The sequence below is a fragment of the Xenopus tropicalis genome, chromosome 5, assembly GCF_000004195.4.
Source record: "Xenopus tropicalis strain Nigerian chromosome 5, UCB_Xtro_10.0, whole genome shotgun sequence".
NCBI lineage: Eukaryota > Metazoa > Chordata > Amphibia > Anura > Pipidae > Xenopus > Xenopus tropicalis.
In genome coordinates, this window is record NC_030681.2 from 115,467,693 (window position 1) to 115,493,449 (window position 25,757).

Below are 25,757 nucleotides of genomic sequence, written 5' to 3' on the forward strand. Positions count from 1 at the left end.
ATGGCAAGAACACTTCCTCCTTTACAGATCTCTAAGCTGTTAGCAGTCAGTAGCCAATCAGTGACTTGAGGGGGGGGGGCACAAGGGACATAAATGTTCAATTAGTTTGCATCTGACCTGCATGCTCACAAACTAACTGAACCGTTATGTCCCATGTGGCCCCCACTAAAGTCACTGACTAACTAAGAGGTTAGAAAGCTGAAAGCAGGAAGTAGTGTCCTGGGGCTCTTATGTTAGAAATCTGCCCACTCCAGCCTTTATAGTTTACATTTTTGCCTAACTAACTATATTGCAAATATTTGTTATTTATCGCAGTCTACCTATTTTACTTCCAGCTTAAGCTCCATTACCAGAAGAAAGGTTTTCATAGGGTTGTTTTATATATTCTGCATTATGGAAACAGAGCTTTTCTGAAAGGAACAGTTTTCAGAAAAGCTCTGTTTCCATAATGCAGAATATATATAAAACAACCCTATGAAAACCTTTCTTCTGGTAATGGAGCTTAAGTTGGAAGTCTTGGTTTAAAATTTCAGTGCTATCTCCTTTTAACATTGGACATGTTATTTATGCCCTAGTATACTTCTGTTGAAAACATGGCTTTGGTGCAAAGCTTACAGCCTTGTAGCAAAAAAACTGTTCTATAACTGTTGTGATCACAAAATACTAAAAGACGTAGAAACACAACTGGTCACCCCACCCACACTAACTGATAATAAAAATAATGCCTTTCCCAGTTTGAAAAAAAATGTAGGTAAAACCTTTGAAATACTGGAATAATATAAAACATCTGCACTACTGACTAAATTGCCCTTCCCTTTTTTAATAAGTAGTTTGGAATAATAGTTATATATAGGAGGTCTCAATTAGATGTTTAAACTTTACATTTTTGTAATATGTTTTCTCTAGCAACTCAACTTATAAGAGGTAAGCAAATGCTGAACAGATTGAAATAAATATGCTGTGTATGATGCTGAAACTTACTATATTTACTATATATGTTGTATATGATGCTGAATCTTACTAAGTTGACTAAGCAACTGGCTTACTGGACCTTAAAGGAGTAAATAAACTTTATATCTGGGAAAAAGTATGTTCTAGAACTCTCTAGATCTCAGAATTGTTAAAGGGTCCCCCATTTATAGATGTTTTTGTCATTCATATTCAAAAATAATTTAAACATAAACCACTTCATACTAATAATTGTCACATGGCAAAGGTTCTACAAGATTCTCTGCAATTTATAAATTACTGTCCAATGCATCCAACTTGCTAGACTTTATAAAATATAGCCCTCAGCATCTTTAAAGTCAAGATGTGCAGAAATTCCAGTTCAACAGCAAGTAAGGGTTTCAGTCTTCTTCTAACGAACATTTGGATATTGATCATACGTTTAAATGCAACAATCTAAAACTAACATTCAGACTGAAATTATAAAATAAAGCCCTAAAAATAACAAATTGGAGGATGTTCTGAACATGAAATAGTTGGCATATACCGGTTGTACAAAAGTGACTTCTTGGAAATGCATTGTAGGTCACCCAAGGATAATGCCAGATACACAATACATGCGCACATTTTATAGTTATCCGACTAAACAACCATTCGCCATGGTACAGACCACATGGTCTCCAACATTTCATACTATTTTATCGATGCGTGTATGGACAGATTAAGTGTTGTATGTTAGATACCCCTGACCTTTTTCCTTTATCAGTCATCCAAAATACAGGTATGGGATCCATTATCCGGAAACCCATTTTCCAGAGAGTTCCAAATTACGGGAAGGTCATCTCCCATAGACTCCATTATAATGATTTCTGTTTTCTCTGTAATAATAAAACAATAACTTGTATTTGATCCCAACTAAGATAATTAATCCTTATTGGAAGCAAAACAATCCTATTGGGTTTATTTAATTTTTAAATAATCTTTTAGTAGGTATGGAGATCCATAGAAGGTATGGAGATCCAAATTACGAAAAGTTGCCTTATCCGGAAAACCTCAGGTCCCGAGCATTCTGAATAATGGGTCCCATACCTGTATTACAAACTACTGACATATAGACAATAGACTATTTTTTTTACCTCTCTAAACACAGAAAACAGTTTTTTGTGGTTAACATGTTTTAATTTAAGCCAATACATGTTGCGTTAACTCTATTAGCATAAAAACATTAATGAATGAAGTATAATCCATTTAAAAAAGGATTAATTGAAAAGTGGGCTGCCATAAAAAAAAGACCTACCACCATGGCAAAGGTTAAGTCACTCAGTTAACTTGAAAGACCATCAAAGGCTTCTCAGATCCAGATAGGCCCATATGTTACAAAAATTCTGTGAAAAAGCTATTACGTTCCAGTCTGCTTCTCGTGTCGGACTTACAGAACACACAGATGCTTGGCTCGCTTACTTTCTGCAAGCCTCCCACCAAATAATGAAGGTTCTACAATACCTTTTCTGTGTGACAAGCCCAAAGCAGTGTTTTCATTCAACCAACACCTTGGCAGGTTGTAAAAAAAAAATATATGAGCGGAAAAAAAAGAGAAAGTAAAAAAAAAAAAAAAAAAAAGAACATCTCTATAAAAGCTCATTTACTTAACTGCACAACACGTGTTAATTTGCTAATTTCTTAACAGGTAATCAATTAAAATGTAAAATATTGGATAAAATTAGTTGCACTAAATTTAACAGCTGCTCCATAAGCATAATTAATTTCATGAGGGCCATATGCATGCTCTGTGTAGACAGTGTTGAAACAGAAAAAGCAGATTTTAAAATAAGTTTGAGGAAAATCTGCATTTAATTAGCAGGTGGGCACTACAACTGCATAATGTTTTATACATTTTTATTTATGAAGTGACAGAAGATCTAAAGGCTTTTTAAAATGGCGTTTATTGTTTGAATGGGTACTGTTTTGCTGCATGCTAAAGTGATTTAAATCCTTATAGCTGCTCTTTGAAAAAAATCATAAATGATGAAGGAAAACATGTGGGAAACTGTAAAACTAGAAAGAATTTGCGACAAAAAACAGATACACATACCATAACCAAGGGGAAACTACACTTAATTAAATGTACACTACATCTGGACCATCAGCCTCATAAAATGTGAAACTATTAATTTTCATTGTTATAAAGGAAGTGAGGTCAGTGCCATTTAGCATTTTCCCAAATTTATGAAACTTTTGAATAAAAATCATATTATAGGGCACAAATATATAAAAACTATTTATGCCATAAGAAAATGAATACATTCACAATAATCTTAAACATCCCATTAACTGGGTTAATAGTCTACCGGGCAAAATACTGCTTATATATTAAAGCTCACTGGGACTATTTAAATGACGACCAAACCGTTAGGGAATCAACTTTAAAAGGAGCCCAAATAAATACACTGACTTACACCTGTAAAAGTAATACTACAGGGTAAAGAACAAGTAGCTTATAATCTTTTCTGTCACATCATATTGTTTGTGTGGATAATATAACTTCCTATTAATAAAAGAACAGATATCAATAAACTCTTTTTAGAGCTTCCGGACACAAGCTATGGTCCTGCTTAGAAAAGTCAATGGATAAGTGTACGCAAGGCAGCACCATACTGTTGGAATATTTATGCCATTAAGAATATAGAGCCATGAAACTCATTATAAGGTAAAAAGAAAACACAACTAACTGGACTGTATGAAATGTGTCTTATCCTAAATCATTCTATAAGTCCTAGGGGCACATTTACAAAAGCACGAACGCTCCGAGCGTATTTTTGCCGATTTTTTCGGGCGTCCGCACAACTTTTTGTTACGGCGCACAACTTTTTCGGACGTTTGCACGAAAAAATCGGAAAGGTTTTACCGCTGTTTACAATTGTTCGGTACGAAAATTTCGTGACTTTCGGATCACCAATATGATATTATCATGACTAATACGACTTTTTCGTAAGCATTTTCGTGATATTTGCGATCTTACGAAATTTTCGTTTCCAATACGATTTTTTCCCATTCGTGATTCGGATTCGTGGATTAGTAAATGTGCCCCCTAGTTTTACCAACTGAGTTAATTAACAAAATCTTAAGTTGTGTATTATACAGCCACCTCCATAAGCGCTGTGACTTTCTAATAAAATAAAGAGGCCTTGCACAGGGCTTACTACCTCCACTACCCCATTTCACACCCCCTCCCACATGGCTTCACTAGCAAGTAGACGAAATACCTGCCTTGACACAAGGAAGTGGTAAATCTGCTTTTACGAAAATAGACCATAAAGATGACTTTCAAGTAACTCAACTGACTCTCTTTACTAACCCAATACCAACCTAAAACAGGTACTAAACACACTGTATGACTACCAGATACTGCAATGACTGCAAGTAATGGGACAAGCTCCAAGATATGGTCTTAAATCTACCATATATATTAATTCAGGTTTCATGCAATGATGAAAAAATAATTATGCAACTGATGGCGAACAAGACTCTACTACACTGGTAAGGATATTATTTGCTCATAGCAGGGTTATCGATGACTATAACGAAGTCCTATAGTTCAAGTGATATCAAAGATATTAAATAAGCATTCACCTAGCCTTCAAGCAGTGCCCTTCCACTGTACTGGCGCCCCATCAGTCTAGCATCTCTGCCATAAAAGCAGAAGGAATGAACACATAATAAGAAGATGGATTGAGAAATGTTTGCTACCTGGGAAATACATGATCTGTCATCTTATTATACTACAATGATTACATACAACCTTGGCCCTCTGGTCATTTTTTATAGAGCCTACCATTTTTAGCTGGCTTTCCACAGGCTATGAATCGCTGGTTACCCTTACATTAATGTTTAATAAAATACAAACTTCAAACCCATTTCTCTGTATGTGATTATTTTTACTAACATAGATTTCAAATAAAATTAGCTTTTCTGGTATACAGGTATGGGACCTGTTATGCAGAATGCTCGGGACCTCAGATTTTCCAAATCCTACATTCTTCCGTAATTTGGATCGCCATATCTAAACTCTACTAAAAAAGGGATTATGGGTTTCCGCATAACGGATTCCATACCTGTGCCACAGACACATTTTGTTGAAAAATCTCTAAATGAGGCACTGGCTACTACATCTGTGTTCATGGTATTATCAGCTATGTGTTTGTGGAGGTTTTAGCTACCAAAGACATCATTTAAAGTCTTGTCTTTTATCATTCATTTGGATATATGAAACTGCAATCTTCTGTTTCTAGTCAGAAAGAGATTGATATTGATGTCAAAGACGCTTCCATTTCTTTTTCTAAATGTATCACTAATGCAAAAGGGGTTGATAACAACATATATGCTCAAATTTCACAAAGTAATAAATCACTTTGAAGGAAATCTAATTCCAATTGTTAAAATAAGATGATGCTAGATATCCATTAAAAAGAGGGTTATTTTGAAATATTTAGAACTGTTCTTTGAAACCATAGTGGGACCTTTCTGTTGTATCATGTCCCAGCTCAGTTCACAGTGTCTGAACTGGGTCTGAGACAATCCCACACTCAGAAATCTCTTTAAACTATAAGGCAGCCACAGATCCGATTTCCAGCACACTGCAACAGCAGTCTGAAAGTAGTAGTAGCATATTCTTAAAGATTAGCAACTTGCATATTATTACTGATTTCAGCTAAGCCAGGAAAGTATATATATATCATCCTTGCAATAGTTTAATAGCAACTTTCTTCTTTCACGAATGAGTACTTTTTATACCCATTTGTGGGGTAAGAGACTGCAAATCTTTAAAGGCTTAATCATATCCAACTGCCCATATATATCCAGTTTATTTATCATTAAGTAGGCCATATTGGCATTTTAGCTGTCAGGTAACCATGTCTCACATACAATAAAGAACAACACAAACATACCTGCCTCAAAAAAGCCTGTGAGCAAGTGTCCAAACCCTGAAGCTGTGACTCCTACTGGAGTGTTGGTCCAGTGAAAATGAATTTAAACTCAATACACAGATGACACATAAAAAGAAAAATGCTCTAAAATGTGCAAAATCAATTAATCAAATGCGTAAAATCTTAAGCATATAAAATATATCCAACAATGGTTAAGCACTTACAAATACTATTAGTCTGGTGTTATGTATATGGTTTGCAGGAAAGATATTCAAAATAGGAAATACATTATATGTCTGGCTTGACATTAGCAGTGGAAAGATATTCATATTTTTGAGAAATCATTCTCTCCCAACTGATTTAACATAAGTAGTAGTCAGCATGGTTTTAGAACAGAACCTTATTATTTCCTAAAGTGTAGACAGAAAAAGGGACAGAGGATTTGCTATAGGATGTAAGTTATTATTTAATTATTTAATACCTGTAAGGGATTCTGATAAACAGCAGGAAAGAAAAAAATTACATAAAGGAAGGTATTTTATTTTTGGTTAATATTAAGTTGCAACTAAAACACAGAAACACCTAATCTTTGTAACTGAGAAAAAACATCACCAATAGATCAATGGGCAAATAAAATATTCATAAAAAGCAAACCAATACATTTTCAAGTTACTGAATGTCATCATGAAGTGATATAACTATATATCACAATAGTAACATAGTTTTTTTTTTTTTTTTTTTTTTTTTTAAATAAGTAGACTTCAGTGCCCACATTTTCCAATGACCAGGCTCCATACCTGCTTAGCAGTTTCATCCTGAATTTGTGTACATTTTTTATAATGAGAGAACAAACTGCTTGAAAACGTAAAGCCTGTCACTACTGGCTAAGGTACAAACAGAAACATTGTATTTAAGAAATAAAAATGTTCTATATAGTTTCAAATATGACTTGGATTTCCGGAATAACAATATTTTGAGCAGTTAGCTTGCCAACAGTAAAGTGATACGCTTATGTTCCTATGAAAAGCAACAGGAATGTATCAGTATTGCTTATAAATGAAAGAGATAAAGTGCCCTCCGTACTGAAATCCCTCATAGCCACCATAGCATACCTGTGTTAGCTAATGTAAGAATAAAAAGAAGGGCATATCAAGTGTGTACTTAGCAATCTGCTACTAGTGAGTTTCTGAATGATGTGACAATAAAGATATATTCTAACCTCAAACTTACATCCTATGAGTGAATGGTTTACTAGACACCTACAACTAGTAGTACAATGCAACAGATGGAGCCATGTAGCATACTGTACATGTTTTAGGTAAAAATTGTAACACTCTTACTAACACAGGTATAGATTCAATAAAGAGCAGTGACAACTAGCAGTTAAATGTTAAAGGGACACTATAATCAAAACAAGATGAGTGTATAATTTAAAGAAAAGTGTGCTGAAAAAAGCTGCATTTTTATAGTGAAAGTCAGCACCACTGTTCTGCTTTCACTTTTTCTGGCACGCATGGGTCTATTTACTATTTTTACAGTCATATGATTATAGCTAAGTCCACCTATTAGTGGCCCTTTTTATTTTCTCTTGTGTGGCAACACAGTTTGACTAATGATTTGTTTAGTCAAAAACAACTGGAGAATATACAAAAGCAAACAAAAACATAAGCATATGGAATTTCTTAAAACTTTATTATCTACCCAGCCTGCAAAGAAATTATTAAATGGGTAGTCCACCATTAAGGGGACCAGTCACCCTAAGAAATGATTCCAAATTCATTTCTGTTGTGCTAGTCAGGCAAAATGAAATTATTTATATAGTATAAGTAAAGTTTAGTCTTGAAATTACACAATCACAGCAAGCAGGCAGGTGCCATTTTGTGAATACTGTTATAAATACAAGCATTTGTTTCATATTATGGGTGGAGAGGAAGAAGGGGGAATGAGAAGGTTGCAGTGACATCTAGGAAGTGTAGAATGGAAAGTAAAAGTAGTTGTCTGCAGGGGTGGGCAATATATGATTGACAGCTAGGATTTTAAATACCTTTACCAGATATTGATGTTTTAACAAAAAAAAAAAAAGAATTTACGTTTCATTTTAATTAGAAAATTACTTTTATTATACGGATTTTCATGTCTGGGTGACAGGTTCCCTTTAAACTACATCTACAGTTTTTTTGCAGTTTTTGAATTATATGCCTTTTCTCATTTTTCTGTCCAGCTCTTAGGGTTTTTTTCATTATGCAAAATTATTAAGTTTACATTTCTATTTATTTTTGCTTACATTTCTATTTAAAATTACTCAACCAAACTACTTCCTGCCTACTATGGTAAATTCGATCAGATAGCTACTAAAACTCCAAACTGGAGAACTGCTGGACCAATAGCTAAAAAATCTAAAATAAACAAATAAAAATTTACCATTTTCAAATTGTCTCAGACTATCACTGATATATTCCTTTATACAACTAGAAAAGGAGGCATATTTAATTTAACTTCCTTCCAGGCATAGTATTCTAGCTGTTTATGTAGCTAATAACTAGACATGACCATGATCAGTATTTTACCTTTAAATTAACTTTTAATCTAAATTATCACCCTCATGAGGACAAAACATGGAGTAGCTTTGGTTTCATTGTGTGCCCTGTTTAGCTCAAACATAACAAAAACATTTTTTTGTGATTAAAACAATAAGCAAATAGTATGGTCAGCCCAAGTCCTATTCACTGAACTCATGTTAAACACGAGGGTACTGCCTCTTTAAAACAAAAGAAGGCAGAAGGAGAAGCATTTCTTAATTTCAGCACTTATTTAATAGTGAGTATTCTTCATTTGTGGACCAAAAACAACAAACAGGTTGTTCTAGCTAGTCTCATATATACCTTGAGTCTTTGGCTTAGTTAGTTAAGGCAAAAAGTAACCCTGATGCCTTCTTTTCTTGCAATTGTCTTTTTATATGGATTGAACAAAATCACTGATCACCCTGCGAGGAGACAATTTAGATTTCTAGGAAGAGTTCATTATTTGCTAGATAACCAGCAATAAAAATGTACTGTATTTTCACATTACATGTATGTTTATCTACGGTTACTAACTATTTATTCCCAAATAAAAACTCCATAATAATGTTCTTTTATTTTCACATTGGCCGTGCCTCCAAAAAACACATTCTGCATCTGGCACTAAGCGAAATGCATGCACGTTCAGCTTTAACACCCTCTCAAAGCATTCACAGGTACTTTTTATACAGCCTAATAACAGCATTTCCTTCTTTAACTTGTCATTTGTGCTTCTTTAGGGATTTAAAGGGTCCAACTAAATCTATCTGGAGATATTATGATTGTTAAAAAGCCGTCACGCTGTTTAAGGTTAAAGCTGCCTTAAGTTAAAGAAAATTGGTTTCCTATTGCATATTGTTCCGGAAACTTAGAGGCATCCCTAGAGATTCAGAGATAAGCACATTTCTTAGATTGGACTGTCCTCAAGAAAATGGATTTTTTTATTAAAATCCAAAACTTTTATTAAAATAATTAAAATCCAAAAAGATCTTCAATATAAATCTATATTTTAAGTTTTATTGAACTTTAATAAACCCAAGGAAACTTCAAATTGAGCAACACCCTATGTATGCAGAATGGTATTACACTGCACTGTAATATCTATTTTTCAAGATCCACTCAGACCTATTTATTTTTTGAAATGCTATTTTGTAAAACAGCATACACCTTAGCTCCCAAAGGTTCGCTCTATGACCTACAGTCAACAGTTGTCTCCTAGACTGCTTAGCAAAACATGGGATTTTAATAAACCTTCTGTAGAATAGGTCTCCTATGTTCACTTTTACAGGAGCAGTATATTCATGTTTTATGAATAGTGTTACCACTAAACATACTTTTTGCCAATTGTTTAAATTAAGAAAAATCTGTTTTTATGTGGCTCTTCTATAAGTGAAAACTGTCACAACCAAGGAGAAGGAAGGGGGTTGTTTATACAGTGCTCATTATTGTACAGCAAAACCATGTTAGTTTTTAATTAAATTTAAATAAAAAAAAACAGTAAATATGGAAAATAAATGATAGGCAGAATATATTGTCAGACTAGGTTATATTTATTTTGCTTATTTTACTATATTAGATTAAACAATTACATTATGTCCTGTATATCCAAGGAGTATAATACATATAATATAAGTTGAAGATGAAACACTGCTGTGTTGTAAAACAAAATTCCCCACACCAACATTTAAGCATAGATTTGAAAAATCTTGATTTTTCTCAGCACACCTGAGAACCATATATCATAATGTTCTCATCACTTCTATCATTGTTGGTTATTTATTATTTGTCACTTGAATTTCCTTGAGACTTTAACGGCAAAGTATCTCGAAAATTCTCCACAATCCTTGAGAATCTGAAAGTATGAAGGATGATAGAGTGGTTTCCATTCAAACATACTCTGATGTACCCACTGAAAATATGCTAAATATCTAAAAATCTCGATTAGTGGGGAAAAGTTATAAGTTGGACACATTGAGGTCAATATCTTTAAACTGATTAAAAAAAAGTGCCACAACCATATCAGGTGCACCTTAGCCCTAGCCCTAAGTTTTGGTTCTGGTTTTGATGGTTGAATTTCCCCCACTCTATACAAGGACTTTTCCTCTTGAAGACTATATCTTGCACAAGGTATTTGTCATGGTGGTGGAAAACAATAGCTCCCGTGCCAGCCTAGAATAACTGTTAATTGAGTCAAGATCTGGTCACTAAGATCCATGAGATGGGGTACATGGTGTCTATACTCATTTAACAATTTATGATTACGCATACACTCTGGATGGTGACTACAGTATCCTGGAACAGAAAGGCTTCATTATAAGATGAACGTTACCACTCAGAAGCATTTAGGGCACGAATAGATCCTTGAGACTGAAAACATTTAGTATATAGATGAATAGACTGGTGGTTTATTAAACATCAGTAAAAGAGCATTCTGAAATTGTGCAGCAACAATTGAGGGAGAGTGTTAAAAGGTCTTTAGCATCTGGATGAGTCCTTAATCACAAACTACAGACCACAGCATCTAGACACTACAGAGCCACTTGATAACGTAACAATGCAGTAACAAGATTCCCACTTTTAGCATATTTTAGAACAGGGACAGTATCCCACAGATAAATATTTTTTTTAAATATGTAAATCATGAAAAAATAGCAATATTAAAGAGATTTTACACTATTAAAATAATGGAACATTCATCTATGAAATATGAAGCTTTACATTATTTTTCATACAACATGACTGACAATGTACCACAAGTCATAAAATGTATTAACAGTCTTCATGTCATTAAAGAATTTGATTAAGGTGGCTTCTTTAGAGAAAACGTGGTGTTTTAAACACCATATAAGGCAATGATAATAAAGTGTAATAGATGTTAAGTGTTTTTTAGGCAATTAATCAATATTTCCCCAAATAAAGCAAATTTCATACATTCAAATTTACTGGGATGGAACTTTCAGCTCCATTCAATGCAAACATTCACAGGCTTCTTTGAACACGGGGTAAGAGCTGGCTCAGCCTTTTAGAGGCCTATTTATCAAAAATCTTATTTATGTAATAATCTTGAAATTTTTAAAAAATTGATTGTTAGCTTATTCATTTAAAAATCCAACTGAAAAAACATGATCAAAAAAACTGTGCAGCAACACAAACATATTGTAGTCATAATTTTTATTGGGTCTGAAAGTTGAAGAAAATTCAAAAAACACAATTTGAATAAAGTTCAAAGTTTTGCCTAGGACAGCCTCCATTGACTTCTATACTATCTTGCAAACGCGCCTTTCAAATGGCTAAATTTAACTTTTCATTTTTTTACCTAATAAATATTGAAATTTTGTATTTTTTTTAAACCATATTTTAAATTTATGATTTTTAGGACAAAAAAAATGTATTGTAGTAAAAAATAAAATATAAATGATAAATAACCCCCTTAATGTTGTGTTTCTACATTTTGTATAGTAATCTGGGAATTATCATAATTTAGAGTGGTCTGAAAGTATTTGGAATGGGTTTAAAATAAAGATACACAGCCAATAGGAAATGGAAAAGTCAAAACTACTTATGTACTTACTAATTCTATAATTTTAAGAATAGTCTAAAAAAAAAAAGCACACAGTGTAACCAAATTAGAATGGAGCAAAAAAATAAAAAGCCAGCTTAGCCTAGGTAAAACCACAAAGAACAAACAAAATCCCTGAAGTGGTTACCACCCTGAAGTAAGGCAGAGGATAAATCTACCAAGTTTCTTGAGTCAGAATTAAGTACTTCAGCATTAAAATTGTATATTTAATTGGTTTACTGCCTAACCTAGAGCACGTTAGGTCAACGTTATCACCAGCCTGTTAAAAGGAATACTTGTGCTTCGCTACCACCAAAGATTAAAACCTTTAAAATGAAACTTTTAAAATAAAGCTTGGTGTACCTTTATTATTACAAATCTTTGCGGTTCAGCAAATTTTTAGCCTCATATTTACACATGAAAGGAATGATTAGAACCACATTTTTCATAATAAAAAGGTAAAGCTGACCTTTGTTTTATTAGAATACAATTTGCTCCACCGCTGTTTTCTTAAGCTACATGAATGGCTTATATACCTTAACAACACACCACAGATGGCTTTGATTAGGTTTAACAGGACAAGGTACCCATTGAATAACTTTCTCAGACTCTTTTTTTAATGGGATATCATAATAAATCTGATATGGGGAGATAAAAATAACTATAGACCAATCATAATGTTTTGCTGATAAATTGCTTGAAGTTGACATTCCAGTCATGCAAACAAGTCCTGAATGGGCTTTAATGCAGTAGGCGTCTAGAGAAAGAATAAGTTAAGAGTCAAAATATATAGCTTTTTTTGGCCATGATGTATCCGTTCATTCTAACGGCTGTCAACATTCTACACATAGATGCCACTAACTTGTAAACTCTGGTTAATGTCTGAATTTCATTTTTTTCACCTCTTAATGCTCAATGACCAATTCCTCTGAGATGCCCTTAAAAGCCCTAAATGTTGTCCTTGGGAAGAACATTCACTCACCAATCAATCAGAAGCAAATGATATGATTGTGTTGAAATATACAGCACTGTTTAAGTTGGCACATGAATGAAGAAAAGTAGCTTATGTGACGAAGCATATGCTACAACTGCATTCGCTAAATGGTTTTACTAGATAAATATTCAGCATACTGTGACATTGATACCTTATCGGGAGGGCCAGCGGTGAAAGAAGACCAAGTCACACAGAAACCCAAACATACTGACAGACATAATTATGTTACTAATTCCTAATGAATACAGTCAAGATTCATCAAAAAGAGAAACTCTGCTCAGACTACTTGGTTTTGACCTCTGCGTGAGTAAATCCATTACCGACTCTGGCCCACTACAAATGATTAACTGTGCCAGCCAAGGCCAGGGTATAGAGGAAGCTGTTTTGCAATCTATCATATGGCCCAAAGGATAGTTAAATGAACCTTAAAATGGCTACAAACAGCTCAATGACTACACAGAGTCCTTCCAATTAGAAATAATTAGGTATTCATTTTGGTGGTAAGTCTTTTTAAGTGCATACATAATGATGCAATGATGCTTATTAGCGATCTTATACGAGCTATGCTCAAACAGCCTGAAATAATTATGCAACTATCACTAAGCCTCTGTGCATCTCTGTACTTCACCTCAATGTATTTAAAAATCCACTTCATTACCTCCAGTAATTAATCCTCCATTAATTGCAGGAAAAGCCCAGTTTACCATGCTTCGTCTCTAATTATCATCTTATAAATAGTTATAGTTCTAATTAATGTGTTCATTAAGCAGGATATCTTTCTCAAAGCCATGCTAGGAGCAAAGGTTCCTCTTGTTCTCTCAAAAGCCTAACTAGCCATAAGGTGAGGCCATTTTGGATGTATTTGCTTTTATTTTATTATATTCAACCTCCTAATTGGCATTTAAAATCTAATTTGGAGGAACTTCAAGAAGAGTATATAAGGAAAATAGAAAACCTTTTTTCTCCTCATATCACAAAGCAAATACATTTAGAAGAAAACTTTTTACTGATGAATACATTTCCCTGCACTTCTTGAACAAATTAGCTGAACTGTTAGAGCAGAGGAAATGTGTAGTTTGTAAATAATTGGAAAGTCACACACTGGTTAAAATAATCAGTGCTACAGATTACTATAGGGACAGCTTGAGTGTTTGAGAAAAAGTCTTTTTGAGTAAAATGTTTTCATTGTTAATCTGAAATACATTTTGGGTGAATTATTTTTCTAAATGGTTTCTTATTATACTCAGCATAAGCCGTGTTCAAAATTGTTTAGAAGGAAATAAACACAAAGTTTCTGTAATGGGTGGGGGGTTCTGCGGTCTCTCCAAGCTGTGGTCCCAATATACCAAAGATTTGACCTTACTGGACAAAATAAAAGCTATTAATGTATAATTGTGTATGAATATCAATACATTTTGGAATGCTTTTAATATAAACTAAGATTCTTGACTTCATCGTGGTGGTGATCTGGATGTGCCAGCCATTCTATTTGAGAAAATTTGCCTTGAGTTGGCTCCCAATGCTGAAGGTCTAGGGCTTGAGCACCTGGACCCACCGTATCAAGGGGTAAGCTGTTGTCTATAACATAACCGGTTTTTATGAAATGATGTGGACAAAATATACTCAGCACAAAATAAGTGTTGTGTTAAAGCACCCCTAAAATAGTACCTGCTGAAGAACTGCTGCAAGATTCAGAAATCATACTATATAGTACACTTCAATAATGAACATTTAGTAGTGCTGTCCCTTCTAGGGAAAAATTGCTAACATATTCATTGATGTATGATCTGTGCAATAAGACACTTCTGCATAAATTATTTATTGTGAACATTGCTCGCTTGGTTTTTACATGATAGATATAGCCATAAAAAGCTATAGTAAATCTTGTAATTTGCATGGAACATAATGAATTTTCCACATTTGTATTTGCCAGACTTAAATTTCTCATTGGCTTTGTATAGCTGATCTCCAGGTCTTTACCTCTGCGCTATTATTAACAATACTTTTACGAACATGTATTTATAAAGCGTCAACATATTTCACAGCACTGTAAAATAAATGTGTTTACACACTGAACTTGTGGACAAAGCAACCAATAGCTGATACAAGCGGTAAAGAGGGCCCTGTCCACAAGAGCTTACAATTCAAAAGGTGAAGGGGTTGAGACACAAGGTATGGGAATGAGCAAGATCAGAAATAAGCAAGGTTAGATCAAATGAATTTCAATCTAGTTGTTGAACTTGTATTTCCTACATGAAGGCACACCTAACCTTCAATAGATGCTAGCGCCTGATACCTTGTGCTACTGGCATTCCCCCTTTGACTAATCAGTCAAATAGTTAATATAAAAAATGAAAAAAAGTAGAAATAATGCAACAGATCCTGTTTTAGTCTGCTACAAAGCTTGGGTGGGTGACAATTCATCTATCAATAGAATAATGATGTTAAATGAAGGCCAAAGTAGCAATGAAGTAGTTCAAGTGCAAAGAGGTGAATCTTCTGCAAGCAAATGAGGTGTACAAATGTCATCCAACTAACCTGGGTGACCTACAGCCAATATTGCTGGATTAATAGGCCAATGTGCTAAACTCATACCCACCTTTCCTAAAATACTTTTTTTCACTGTAAATTAAGGCTCTACAAAATATTTAAATGTAAGGGATTGAATGCATGTAAATTTAACACCACAATAAAAAATAACACATAACGCAAAGTGGCTTATTTTTCTCTTCGCTAGCAAAATAAGCACACGTTAATTGTAAATTTAGAACCCATTTAATAAGTAAGAGGGTTTAAAGAATTTTCTTTCCCAAATATTTTATAGAAGAACCACAAGTCTTTCAGGTGGCTGGTTGAATGCCCAATGGAAAAAAGTCTAATTCATTAATTTTGAGCACAGGGTGGACATGAGATGCCCCTTAGGCGACTAATCTACTGCCATGGCCCTGATCTTACTTGAACATAGGCTATCCTCTAAATCAGCACCATCCAACTGGCGGCCCGCAGCCCCCATGTGTGGTCCCCACCTGTCTGGCTAGTGCGACTTTGTGTAAGCTTCATGTACTGTACTACAAAATGTTCATCTTAGAATGGTCATGATCAGTTACTTACATAAATATGCCTGCCCTGTTCTACCCTGCCTGTGTGTGCCATACTTTGCCTGCCCTACACTGCCTGTGCATGCCATACTCTGCCTGTGTGTGGCATACTCTACCTGCCCTATACTGCCTGCCATAATTTGTCTGCCTTACACTGCCTGTGTGTGTTGTGCTCTGCCTGCCCTATGCTGCCTGTGTGTGTCGTGCTCTGCCTTACCTATGCTGCTGCTGCTGCTGCTGCCTGCCCTACTCTGCCTGTGTGTGCCATACTCTGCCTGCCTATGTTGCCTGTGTGTGTGTGTGTGTGTGTCAGGGGTCTGTTCTGGCAGTTTGTCAGCATTTGGAAATAGTTGTTAGAGGGTCCTTGAGGGGTTTAACTATCTGCTGGGTGTGTCTGTGCTATCCACTTCTTTCACATATGGGTCATGGGTGATATCCCTGAAGCGAATACAAGTTGGTGTAGTTTAAAAAAAAAGGAGTGCTTAAAAGGGGCTGCTATGATTGGCCCGCCAGCATGTAGGCCACAAAAAAATCCAGCATTTGCTACCACAGAAGTTGGACAGCACTGCTCTAAACGGTTTCCTACAAGACATGGGTAATTTTGCACCCTTGTTTGCACGAAGAATACTCATCAGTACAGTGTACTTTCTTAGGCAAAAAAACACATTTATATTTTGTCTCTCCTCAGTATGAATATCAAATAAAAAGCATTTACAATCATCACCCTGCAATATTTTAAAGCTGATATTATTCTCATTTCTGTGAATAATATTCATACTCTGAGGCCATTTTCTTTCTTATATTCAATATCATACATGCTTGTGTCTAGATTCCTTTCTTCATATCCTGTCACAGTATCAATCACTGCCTCCTGTCCACTCAATCCACTTTTGATTTATCAGCCAGCGTCTTTTCTGGACTCCATAACTAGACCCAAACCATTTTAACGAGACATTGACAAATAGCACCCAGTATCACATCAACCTGTTCCACTTAGTAAACTAAGACGCAGAATCAGTGACATCTCCACATAAAGTATTCTATTCCCCAGACTGATGTATATTAATGAGGAGATGTGATTTCAAATGCCTCTTCCACATCACCATATAATATGATCTTATTAGGAAATGGGATGATTTATTAAATTTTGCTGAGCTGAAATACTTCTTTGCATCTTGCCATTTGAGGTTTAGAGAGGGAGCTGTTGCTTTCAATTTCTCGGCAGAGGATGTACCGGAGTTTCTCAAGCAAATTATTGTCTCAAGGAGGCAAAATGTTATTAAGCAAATGCTCAATAAAACAAAACTAAATCTTTTTTTAATCCTAATTTAATGTAAATCACGCTTTCCTTACAAAAAAATTCAGTTTAAGGTCTTATTAAATCGTATTTGCATTTTGCCATGTTGCTGCAGGACACCTTTCAATTCATAGATACAGTGGTTAAAGGCATGCTTAACTCATAAGAAGCGTTTAAAAATACCTACAAAAGCAAAAAAAAAAATTAAATACAGTGACTGGTAATTGAGCTATACACCTAAAGCCATGTTATAAGAAAAGGAACAGAAAACAACATGCAGAAGAATACTTGTATAAAGTATACAAAACTATTTTTTTTTTTCGTTTTATGGAAAACTTTATTTGGTTTAATTCAAGGATAAATATATAAACATACATTTGCAGAATCTTAGAAAATACAAGGCTACTGGGATCAATTCAACATAATGTTGATCAAAGAACTGTTCTGGTTGCAGTTTTGGAGGCATAATTAATTTTTCATTTTTCTGTGGCAAACGGGTGGCAGCTTCAGTATTAGCTATAAGTGGAGGATTGATCTTCAAAATGCCATTTTCCATTTAAACAGTCTAACACTAACCCACATTTTCTGGGACTGTCCCAACATACAACCCCTATAACAAGATATTACAAGGATCCTTAAAACCAAGCTCAACTTGCAAGTTGAGATTACAACTGCAATGGCTATACTCCTTATATTGCCTGACATGGAAAAAGGCGACACCATTTGTTCTATGCCGATAAAACACTAATCGCTAGATTTTGGAAAAGTAGTACTTCTCCAACACAGGTCCTAAGAGGTGTCCAAGATAATATGTCCTCAGAGGAACTACTAGACAGTAACCCAGGCTGTAAACTGTAAAGCCTGTAACACAGCATGGAGGCGATCACAAATACTGGAGGTATGCCGAGATATGATACCCAGCATTTGGAAAACCAATAAAGAGATATTTCAAATTAAACAGTCTTCTTTTATTTCCTATAATAACTGACCAGTACCTTGTACTTGAAGCTATCTACTGGTTTCCATCTTTCACTTACCATTCTATCCCAACCAACAGGAACTCTATAATCACACTGGTTATCCTTACCATATGTCTCACTCACTCTTAGATTGTAAGCTCTCACAGGGACCTCAACCTGCTTTCTCCTAATAATATTATAGAACTTTTGGCAGAAATTTCCCTTGTGAGTGAGTGACGTATAATCAGAAAAGGAGATTAAAGATTCCAGGCAACATACATGTGCATAATGAGCAAGCAAAGGCAATCCTGCATTATACACAAGTGTGCCCCAACATGGCTGCCTGCACCATGAGCTCCCCCCGTTTGCAGGTGGCATAGCGCTTGCTAGGGGCATATTCTGGCAAAAAATTGCTTGTCCTAATTTTCTCTATTACACCCCCCCCCCCTCTGGTGGGGGAAACAATGTTGCTATTATAGGTGCCCTTCAATAAAGCACAGAACAGGAGGAAGTCCTTCAGTCTTGGTTTTTTTCTTTAGTGTGTGTTTGGATACTGCTACAGGCAGTCTGCTACAGGTAATCTTTTAAAGATTTGTATAAGTCCTCTTTTTGATATGCTCTCATTCAGATGAGATTATGTAGAAAAGGTGCATAAACAGTATCTGAACTAGAAATAAATATAAATGTTTTTGGGTTTTTTTTTAAACACACCTCATTCCAGACTGAAGAAAAACATAATAACCCCAACAAACTACTTCCCAAGATCCCGTATGCTGAAAGTGTAAAGCAACCCCTCCCTCACTTTTGGGACTACAAGCCCCAGAATACATCACTTCACTACAGAACAAGGTATGGGATTGGTTGTAGTAGTGTAAGGGAGGTGGAAGGAAACTGGAGTACCTGGAAGGCATTTACAAAACTTGCAGTTCCCTTGCTGAAATTGAACCTAGCACCCCAGCTCGGCATGGCAACCGTTCAAACTATTTAAATCCATGCTGCCCTATATTTAACGAATACTTCCCAAATTGAGTGAAAAAATGGGACAAGTGAGGCCACATCTCTGACCACCTTAGTCATACCCAGTTATGCTTCTGTGCTACCCAAAACTCCACCCAATCTGGATATACTATATTCATATTCTTGTCTTTGAAGTGACATCTGAATAGGGTCAGGTGTAGGTATTTTTCTGAACTTTTAAAGGAGACTTGTCACCCAGACATAAAAAAGCTGTATAAAAATAGTCCTTTTTAAATTAAACGTAAAACCCAAATTTTTTTTTTTTTTTATTAAAACATAAAAACTAAAGGTAAATGTAAAAATCTCAGCTGACATTCATATTTTGTCTGCCCCTTCTCTATACTTTGACTTTCCATTTTGCAATTCCTAAATGTTACTGTACTTATCCCCTCTCACAACTTACAGCCTACAATTGTATAACGTGTGCGTGGGCACCACGTCCCCCATCCTGGCACATGAACAAGACTTGGGTATGATGCAAAGTTTGTCTTAATAACAGTGTTCACAAAATGGCACCTGCGTGCTTGCTGTGAATATAAATTCCAATACTGGAGGAAACAGGGATTGATATAATTTATATAGTTAAGTACAGTATTTATTTTTGCCTGACTAGCACAACAGAATAGAATTTGGAAAGGTCCCATTTTAAAAGGAAATACAACACAAGAAGGAATTAGTTTTAATGGTACCTTGACGTTCGTGACTTATGATACTTGCGAGTCCTTCCTCTGTCCTTAGACCTGCTGGAACTTCGCTTCCTCCTTGAGCTGTAAGAGGACTCACTACTTGAACGATGCCTGCGCCTGAAAGAGCAAGGCAGATTTTTCAACATAGGATATATGTCTCTTGTTCTATTATCATTTAAAACAGCTAAAGGGGGTCAGCTAAAGCACTGCCTGTCTGGTTGTGGCTGAAGAAAGGTAAAAGATAAGGCGGACAAGAAAAGAATAAGTAGCTGGTAACTCCCAACACAAACTATATATAGTCTTGACTGCTGAACCATACATTCATCCTAAATAGCATTTAAAAAAATTAAAAAGAAGAAACAAAAGGTAGTTAAAAGTTATAACACGTTTGTGATATATTCCCTTTAAGTCATACAACAGTGTTTTATTTGCAAGCTTCCCTCATATGTAGCAACTGCAGGAATGCACAAAGTGGCCCCCTCCATATTGTTGCATATAGTTCTATAAGAACAGAACTGAGGCACAAAAGGATCAATTTAAGATGCTAAAACTAACTATCTTGCTCTAACTTTTCGATGAGATACAACCAACATGTATCTGACATTAAACCTCTAAAATCCAGTAGGTGATTCCACTCATACATATTTATGGTTGGCATTAACCTATTTTGGCCTATTTCTGATGTTTTCTTTCTCTAGTGTTTGTGTATAACCAATTTTCCAGCTCTCCTATAATGTTGTTTCCTCTATTTTACCTCTCTATTTTCTCCAAAACATTATAACTTTAATAGGAGCCTATTACCAGTAATTATTTTCATGTGTCAAATGTTTTGTCTACGAAGAAGGCATTCAAGTAACGATTTCATTGCACTATGTGCACTGTACTTTGTGCATATGACAATAAAGCTGAACTAAAAACTAAATTTTATTTCCCCATTTCCCACTTATCTGCACAATTCCTGGGGGGCTAGGCTTCTAAAATAACCTAAAGCCTAAAATAACCATTAGTATAAAAAACATTCATGACTTATATAAAAAAAATCCCTTCAATTTACTGGTATTATTATATAATATTATGTTTCATATTGCACTGCCTGGAAGTGCCCAGAAAAGTCTTTCAGCACATCCCCACACAAAAAATGTAGAAACAATTCACCCAGTATATGCTAAAACTGTACAAAGTATTTGTAAAAATCTTAACAAGCAATTATTAAGGTGGCACCTGAAGTTGTGTCTCACCTTTTGTCATAGGAGTGTGAGTATCCCTCTCGGGATCGAGACCTTGATTTCTTTCCTGACTTTTTACGACTGTATGTTCTGCCATCTGACGAACTACTGGAAGATGAACGTTTGCGGTGTTTCTTTTTTTTACGAGATCTGTTTTCTTCCTCTGAATCTGAAGAGTGGCGCCCCATTTTGCTCTAGCTACAAAATAAGGGATTTTTAATCAACTGTTAGCTTCCACGTTGTAAACAAATATGAATGCAAAGGATATAGGTACCACATCTAACTACAGTCAGTTTACAGTTAGAACATGTTTTTTATCCACATGAGAAAAACCGATCATACACATAAAATGGCCAAGCTGTGTGTCCGCACTCTTAACCAGTTTAACAGATGGGTGCTGAAGTCAAAATACGTAAATACCTATAAACAGGACCAGAACACCATTTCACAGCAATTCTTCTATTTATTCATTCACCGGTGACTTTAAGAAACACCATCCAAGGCAAAATAAAGGATTAACAAAAAATTCCTTACATGGTTTTTATTTATCCAACGTTTCAGTTCCTTACAGGAACTTTCCTCAGGGAGAACAGCATAGTGTGCTGGCCTCTATTGCATTGGTATTTTGAAATTTTCTTGCAGTAGCACCCAGGCATCAACCCTGTTTGAGTGGTGTGCTATCTTTGCTGGAACTGTATATACTTGCTTATATTGGGGTCAATCATTAAAGCAACATTTTCATTCTTCACTACCCAACTTGCTTATTACTGCCATAAGGGTACTAGATCAGAAAACTCAGAAATCAGAAGAGAGATCAGAAAAGAGTTGGTTAAGTTAACTATTAGTGTGTTATAGAATGGCCAATTCTAAGTAATTTTTCAATTGGTCTTTATTATTTTTTTTATAGTTTTTGAATTATTTGCCGTCTTCTGCTGACAGCTTTCAATGGGGGTCATTGACCCCAGCAGCCAAAAACTATGCCTCTGTAAAGCTACAATTTTATTGTTACTTTTTATAACTTATTTTCCTATTCAGGTTCTTGTTTTGTCATATACCTGTCTCTCTTTCAAACCACTCCCTGTTTACTAAAGTCATTTGGAGCAGCAGATAGCTGCTGAAACGCCAAACTGGAGAGATCCTGAACAAAAATTGAAATAATTAAAAAAACTAAAATTAATTGGAAAAAAAAAAAAAAAAAAGACCAATTGCAAATCCTCTTAGAATTTTACTCTCTATATCAGTGATCCCCCAAACCAGTGGCTTGCAAGCAACATGTTGATCACCAACCCCTTAGATATTGCTCCCAGGGCCTCAAAACAGGTGCTTGTTTTTTAATTCCTGGCTTGGAGGCAAGTTTTGGCACATAAAAATCAGGTATAGTGCTAAATAGAATCTCCTGTAGGCTGCCAGTCCACATAGGGACTACCAAATAGGCAATAACAGCCCTTATTTGGAACCCCAGAACTTTTTTCATGCTTGTGTTGCTCCCCAACACTTTTTCCATTTGAATGTTGCTCACAGGTATAAAAGGTTGGGGACCCCTACTCTATATAATAATAAGTTTCTTAAAGGAGTTGTTCATAAGTTAACTCAAAGGTGGAAAACCACCTTAGGAAAATGTCAAACCCATATATTAATGCAAAGGCATATTAGATATGCTTGCGGCATATGCTAATTGTGGTTGACCTCAATTACACTGTAATGCTGTCATTAAATTAAGGATAAAAAACATGGTGGATAGCATCACATACCATAACACACACCTAGTGGTGGTAATTCATTTGGATAAGGACACAAATATTGTCAGAATATTACAAATGCATGTACATCCTATATGCAGACACCATTCAGTTTTCAAATACAATCAGCAAATAAAATACATACAAAACAGAACAGAACAGTTCAGATGATAAGACAATCTTTTGCTTCTTTATTAGCTTTATTTAGACATTGGTGAATCTTTACTAATATGAAATGACGTTTGTTTTAGGTATTTGTAGGGAACAAACCAATTGTTTACCAACATTAACAACAATTGTCCACCCATGATCAGAACTTTACTCTGCTAGGGAAACCATAAGCCATGGGACAAAGTAAAAGTTAATAGGCTGAGCAGGGAGGAGGAATCCTGCAGCTAACAAGAATAACTATGCGCTACTGACAAACAAGAAAATGCATGTCAGATTCCTCTGGTTATCAACAATGCTGGTACTGGGTACCAGACACAAACTAACAGACAGCTTGGCCTCCCATTATAATCTGTGTGTGATGCCCTCTCTGCAGCACCTGCAAAGCCCCATCCTTCCCCCTACATTGACTACAGAGACTTCTACCCCACCAGAAGCACTAGTCTTACCATAGCCCGTAAAGACTATGCCAGTAAGACTCTGTGGACCAGCAGGTTAAACAGATCCAGTAAATCACTCTGTAGAGCACTGTGTGACATAATGGTACTGTATAAATAATAATAATAAAAAGAGCCAGAATCACCTCAAGTAACAGCTATGCTTTATTCTAAAGACTCTAAACCTTTCTTTTCATGACCCATGGAAAAACAGACCCTACAGGGCCCCAGATATTCCTTGACATAAAACTTGGGAATCCCTGGAGCAGACCCTGTGCTGGACCCTATGTCCTTGCTTGAGCATTAATGGCCTCCAGTAGCTCCAGCGTGCCCTGAACCTTTAAGGGAACCAGGAACTTCAGTCCAGTAATGACATCACACAGAAGGGCAGAACCAGACACATAAGAACCCCAAGGCCTGTTATCCAGTCTCAAATAAGATGCCTGTCGCTAGGAGCCCAAACACCGTAGACAGCCGCACACAATAAACAGCAAAAGCACAGGCCCAGGGTTCGCTTCTACTAAGAACTCTGCGGTCCATGTAAAACCGCTAAGCTGCTATGCTATCCCCACACACACACAACCAACATGAGGGCACTAGCACCCTAACCAGGCTGACACGCACTCACCCGGAAGCACCGAACAACCGAGCTGATCCTGCCCAGCACACGCTACAAGCAAAGCGCCAGACCCAACTAATCTACGGCGGACACCTACAGGCCAAGATAAGTGAGTGCAGAGCAATCGATTAGCCCTGTTCTCTCTATTTCGGAGAATTAAAGAAAAAAATCTTTAGTATCAGGGATCATCTTAAACGTATTCTAGCTATCACTCTCTGCAAATCTTTGCAGCTCCATTAATAATTTACCACTTCCTAAAAGTCCCATAGACAGGAACCCGTGAAAGTTGTAGTTTATAGATAATTTCGTTTGAAGGCATATGAACGAGGTATTTGTAGTAATAAATGAGTGAGCGGTGCCTAAGCAGGGCCACAGTTAGAGATCAAGAGGCCCCCAACATCTAGCCTGGGGTTATTATATAGGGGGAAACAGCAGTGCAGCCTAGGGAACATGTTCATCCGGCGACCCTAAAGCTGTTGTCGAATCTCAGGATCTGAACAACATCAACATCAACAGCGTATAGTAAGGATAATATGTGACGACTGGCTTCCCCCCAACGGCAGCCTGATACTGGGAGCCTAGGGCAAATATCCTAACCCTGCCCCGGGACTCTCTCTCTCTAGCGGGCTACAATCCAGTTACATACAGTGCCAATCCCCCGAGCAGTACCCTATGCTCCTCTCTTACTATCCTGTACCCCAGTTCTGTACCCCAGGCTGCCTCGCCGGACTTACTGCCATCTCATAATATTGTTTGTTCTTTATACACAGCACCAGATCCAATCAATACGTTTTTCGTTTGTTTGTTCCCTACATGTTTAACAATTTGCAGACAAAATGTTTTCAAACTGACATGAAAATGACATGGGAAAGTGACTTGTCCTAGACTTTAAAATACCGAATGTTACGTCTATTGGCACGTATACAATCTGTGAAAGGTGCCAGGAATCTGTCCAAACAAAGGCATACAGCACATGTATTACCCAGTTTTTGTAAAATGTGGTGATACTTCCACTTGGCAGCAGCCCTGGAGCTTGGCAGTGCGATACTTCTCATGGTGATTGCGCTTTAACTGGAGGCAGCGCATTGTTGCCAGAAGGAAGGCCCACAGGCTGCAGTCATAATTACAAAAGCTGCACTTGCCTCTAATACACTGACACAATTACAGAATAACGGTGTAACCACTATGAATGGAAGAAGCAAATATATTGAATCTATATGTGTGATATTATCTATATGTGTGTATTATAATCACGTGTGTGTGTTATTTTTCAAGTTGTTGCTGTATATGAGAAACGCCAACATGTGCTCTGGCTTTTTAACCTACCAACACACCAGACTGGACAAATCCACTAATGTGATGTGTAGATATATAATCTCTGCAGCAAAGCCTTACGAACCGCTTAAAGTAGGATACAATAGTCACAATAGTCCTCATAGGACATGACAGCATGTGATAGTCAGGAAGGTTTTAATTCCTTTTTCTCCATTTCTGAAATTAAAATTCTCATCTTAATATATAAGTGTA

At 36.0% G+C, this 25,757-nt stretch overlaps 1 protein-coding gene across 2 annotated transcripts in view; it reads right to left on the reverse strand.

Annotated features, from left to right (window-relative positions):
* The window catches only part of rsrc1 (arginine/serine-rich coiled-coil 1), a 143,484-nt gene extending 119,138 nt beyond the window's left edge, over positions 1-24,346 (reverse strand). The window contains exons 1-3 of one of the 2 annotated variants that reach the window (XM_012962980.3): positions 24,240-24,346; positions 21,280-21,465; positions 20,045-20,158 (exon numbers count right to left, since the gene is read on the reverse strand). In XM_012962980.3, the coding sequence (XP_012818434.1) occupies positions 20,045-20,158; positions 21,280-21,455 (290 nt within the window). In that variant the 5' untranslated portion in view covers positions 21,456-21,465; positions 24,240-24,346. Of the gene's footprint in view, positions 1-20,044; positions 20,159-21,279; positions 21,467-24,239 lie in introns of those variants that run through there. The other variant, NM_001016318.3, reaches the window with a different exon arrangement.
* Between the last annotated feature and the right edge of the window lie 1,411 nt (positions 24,347-25,757).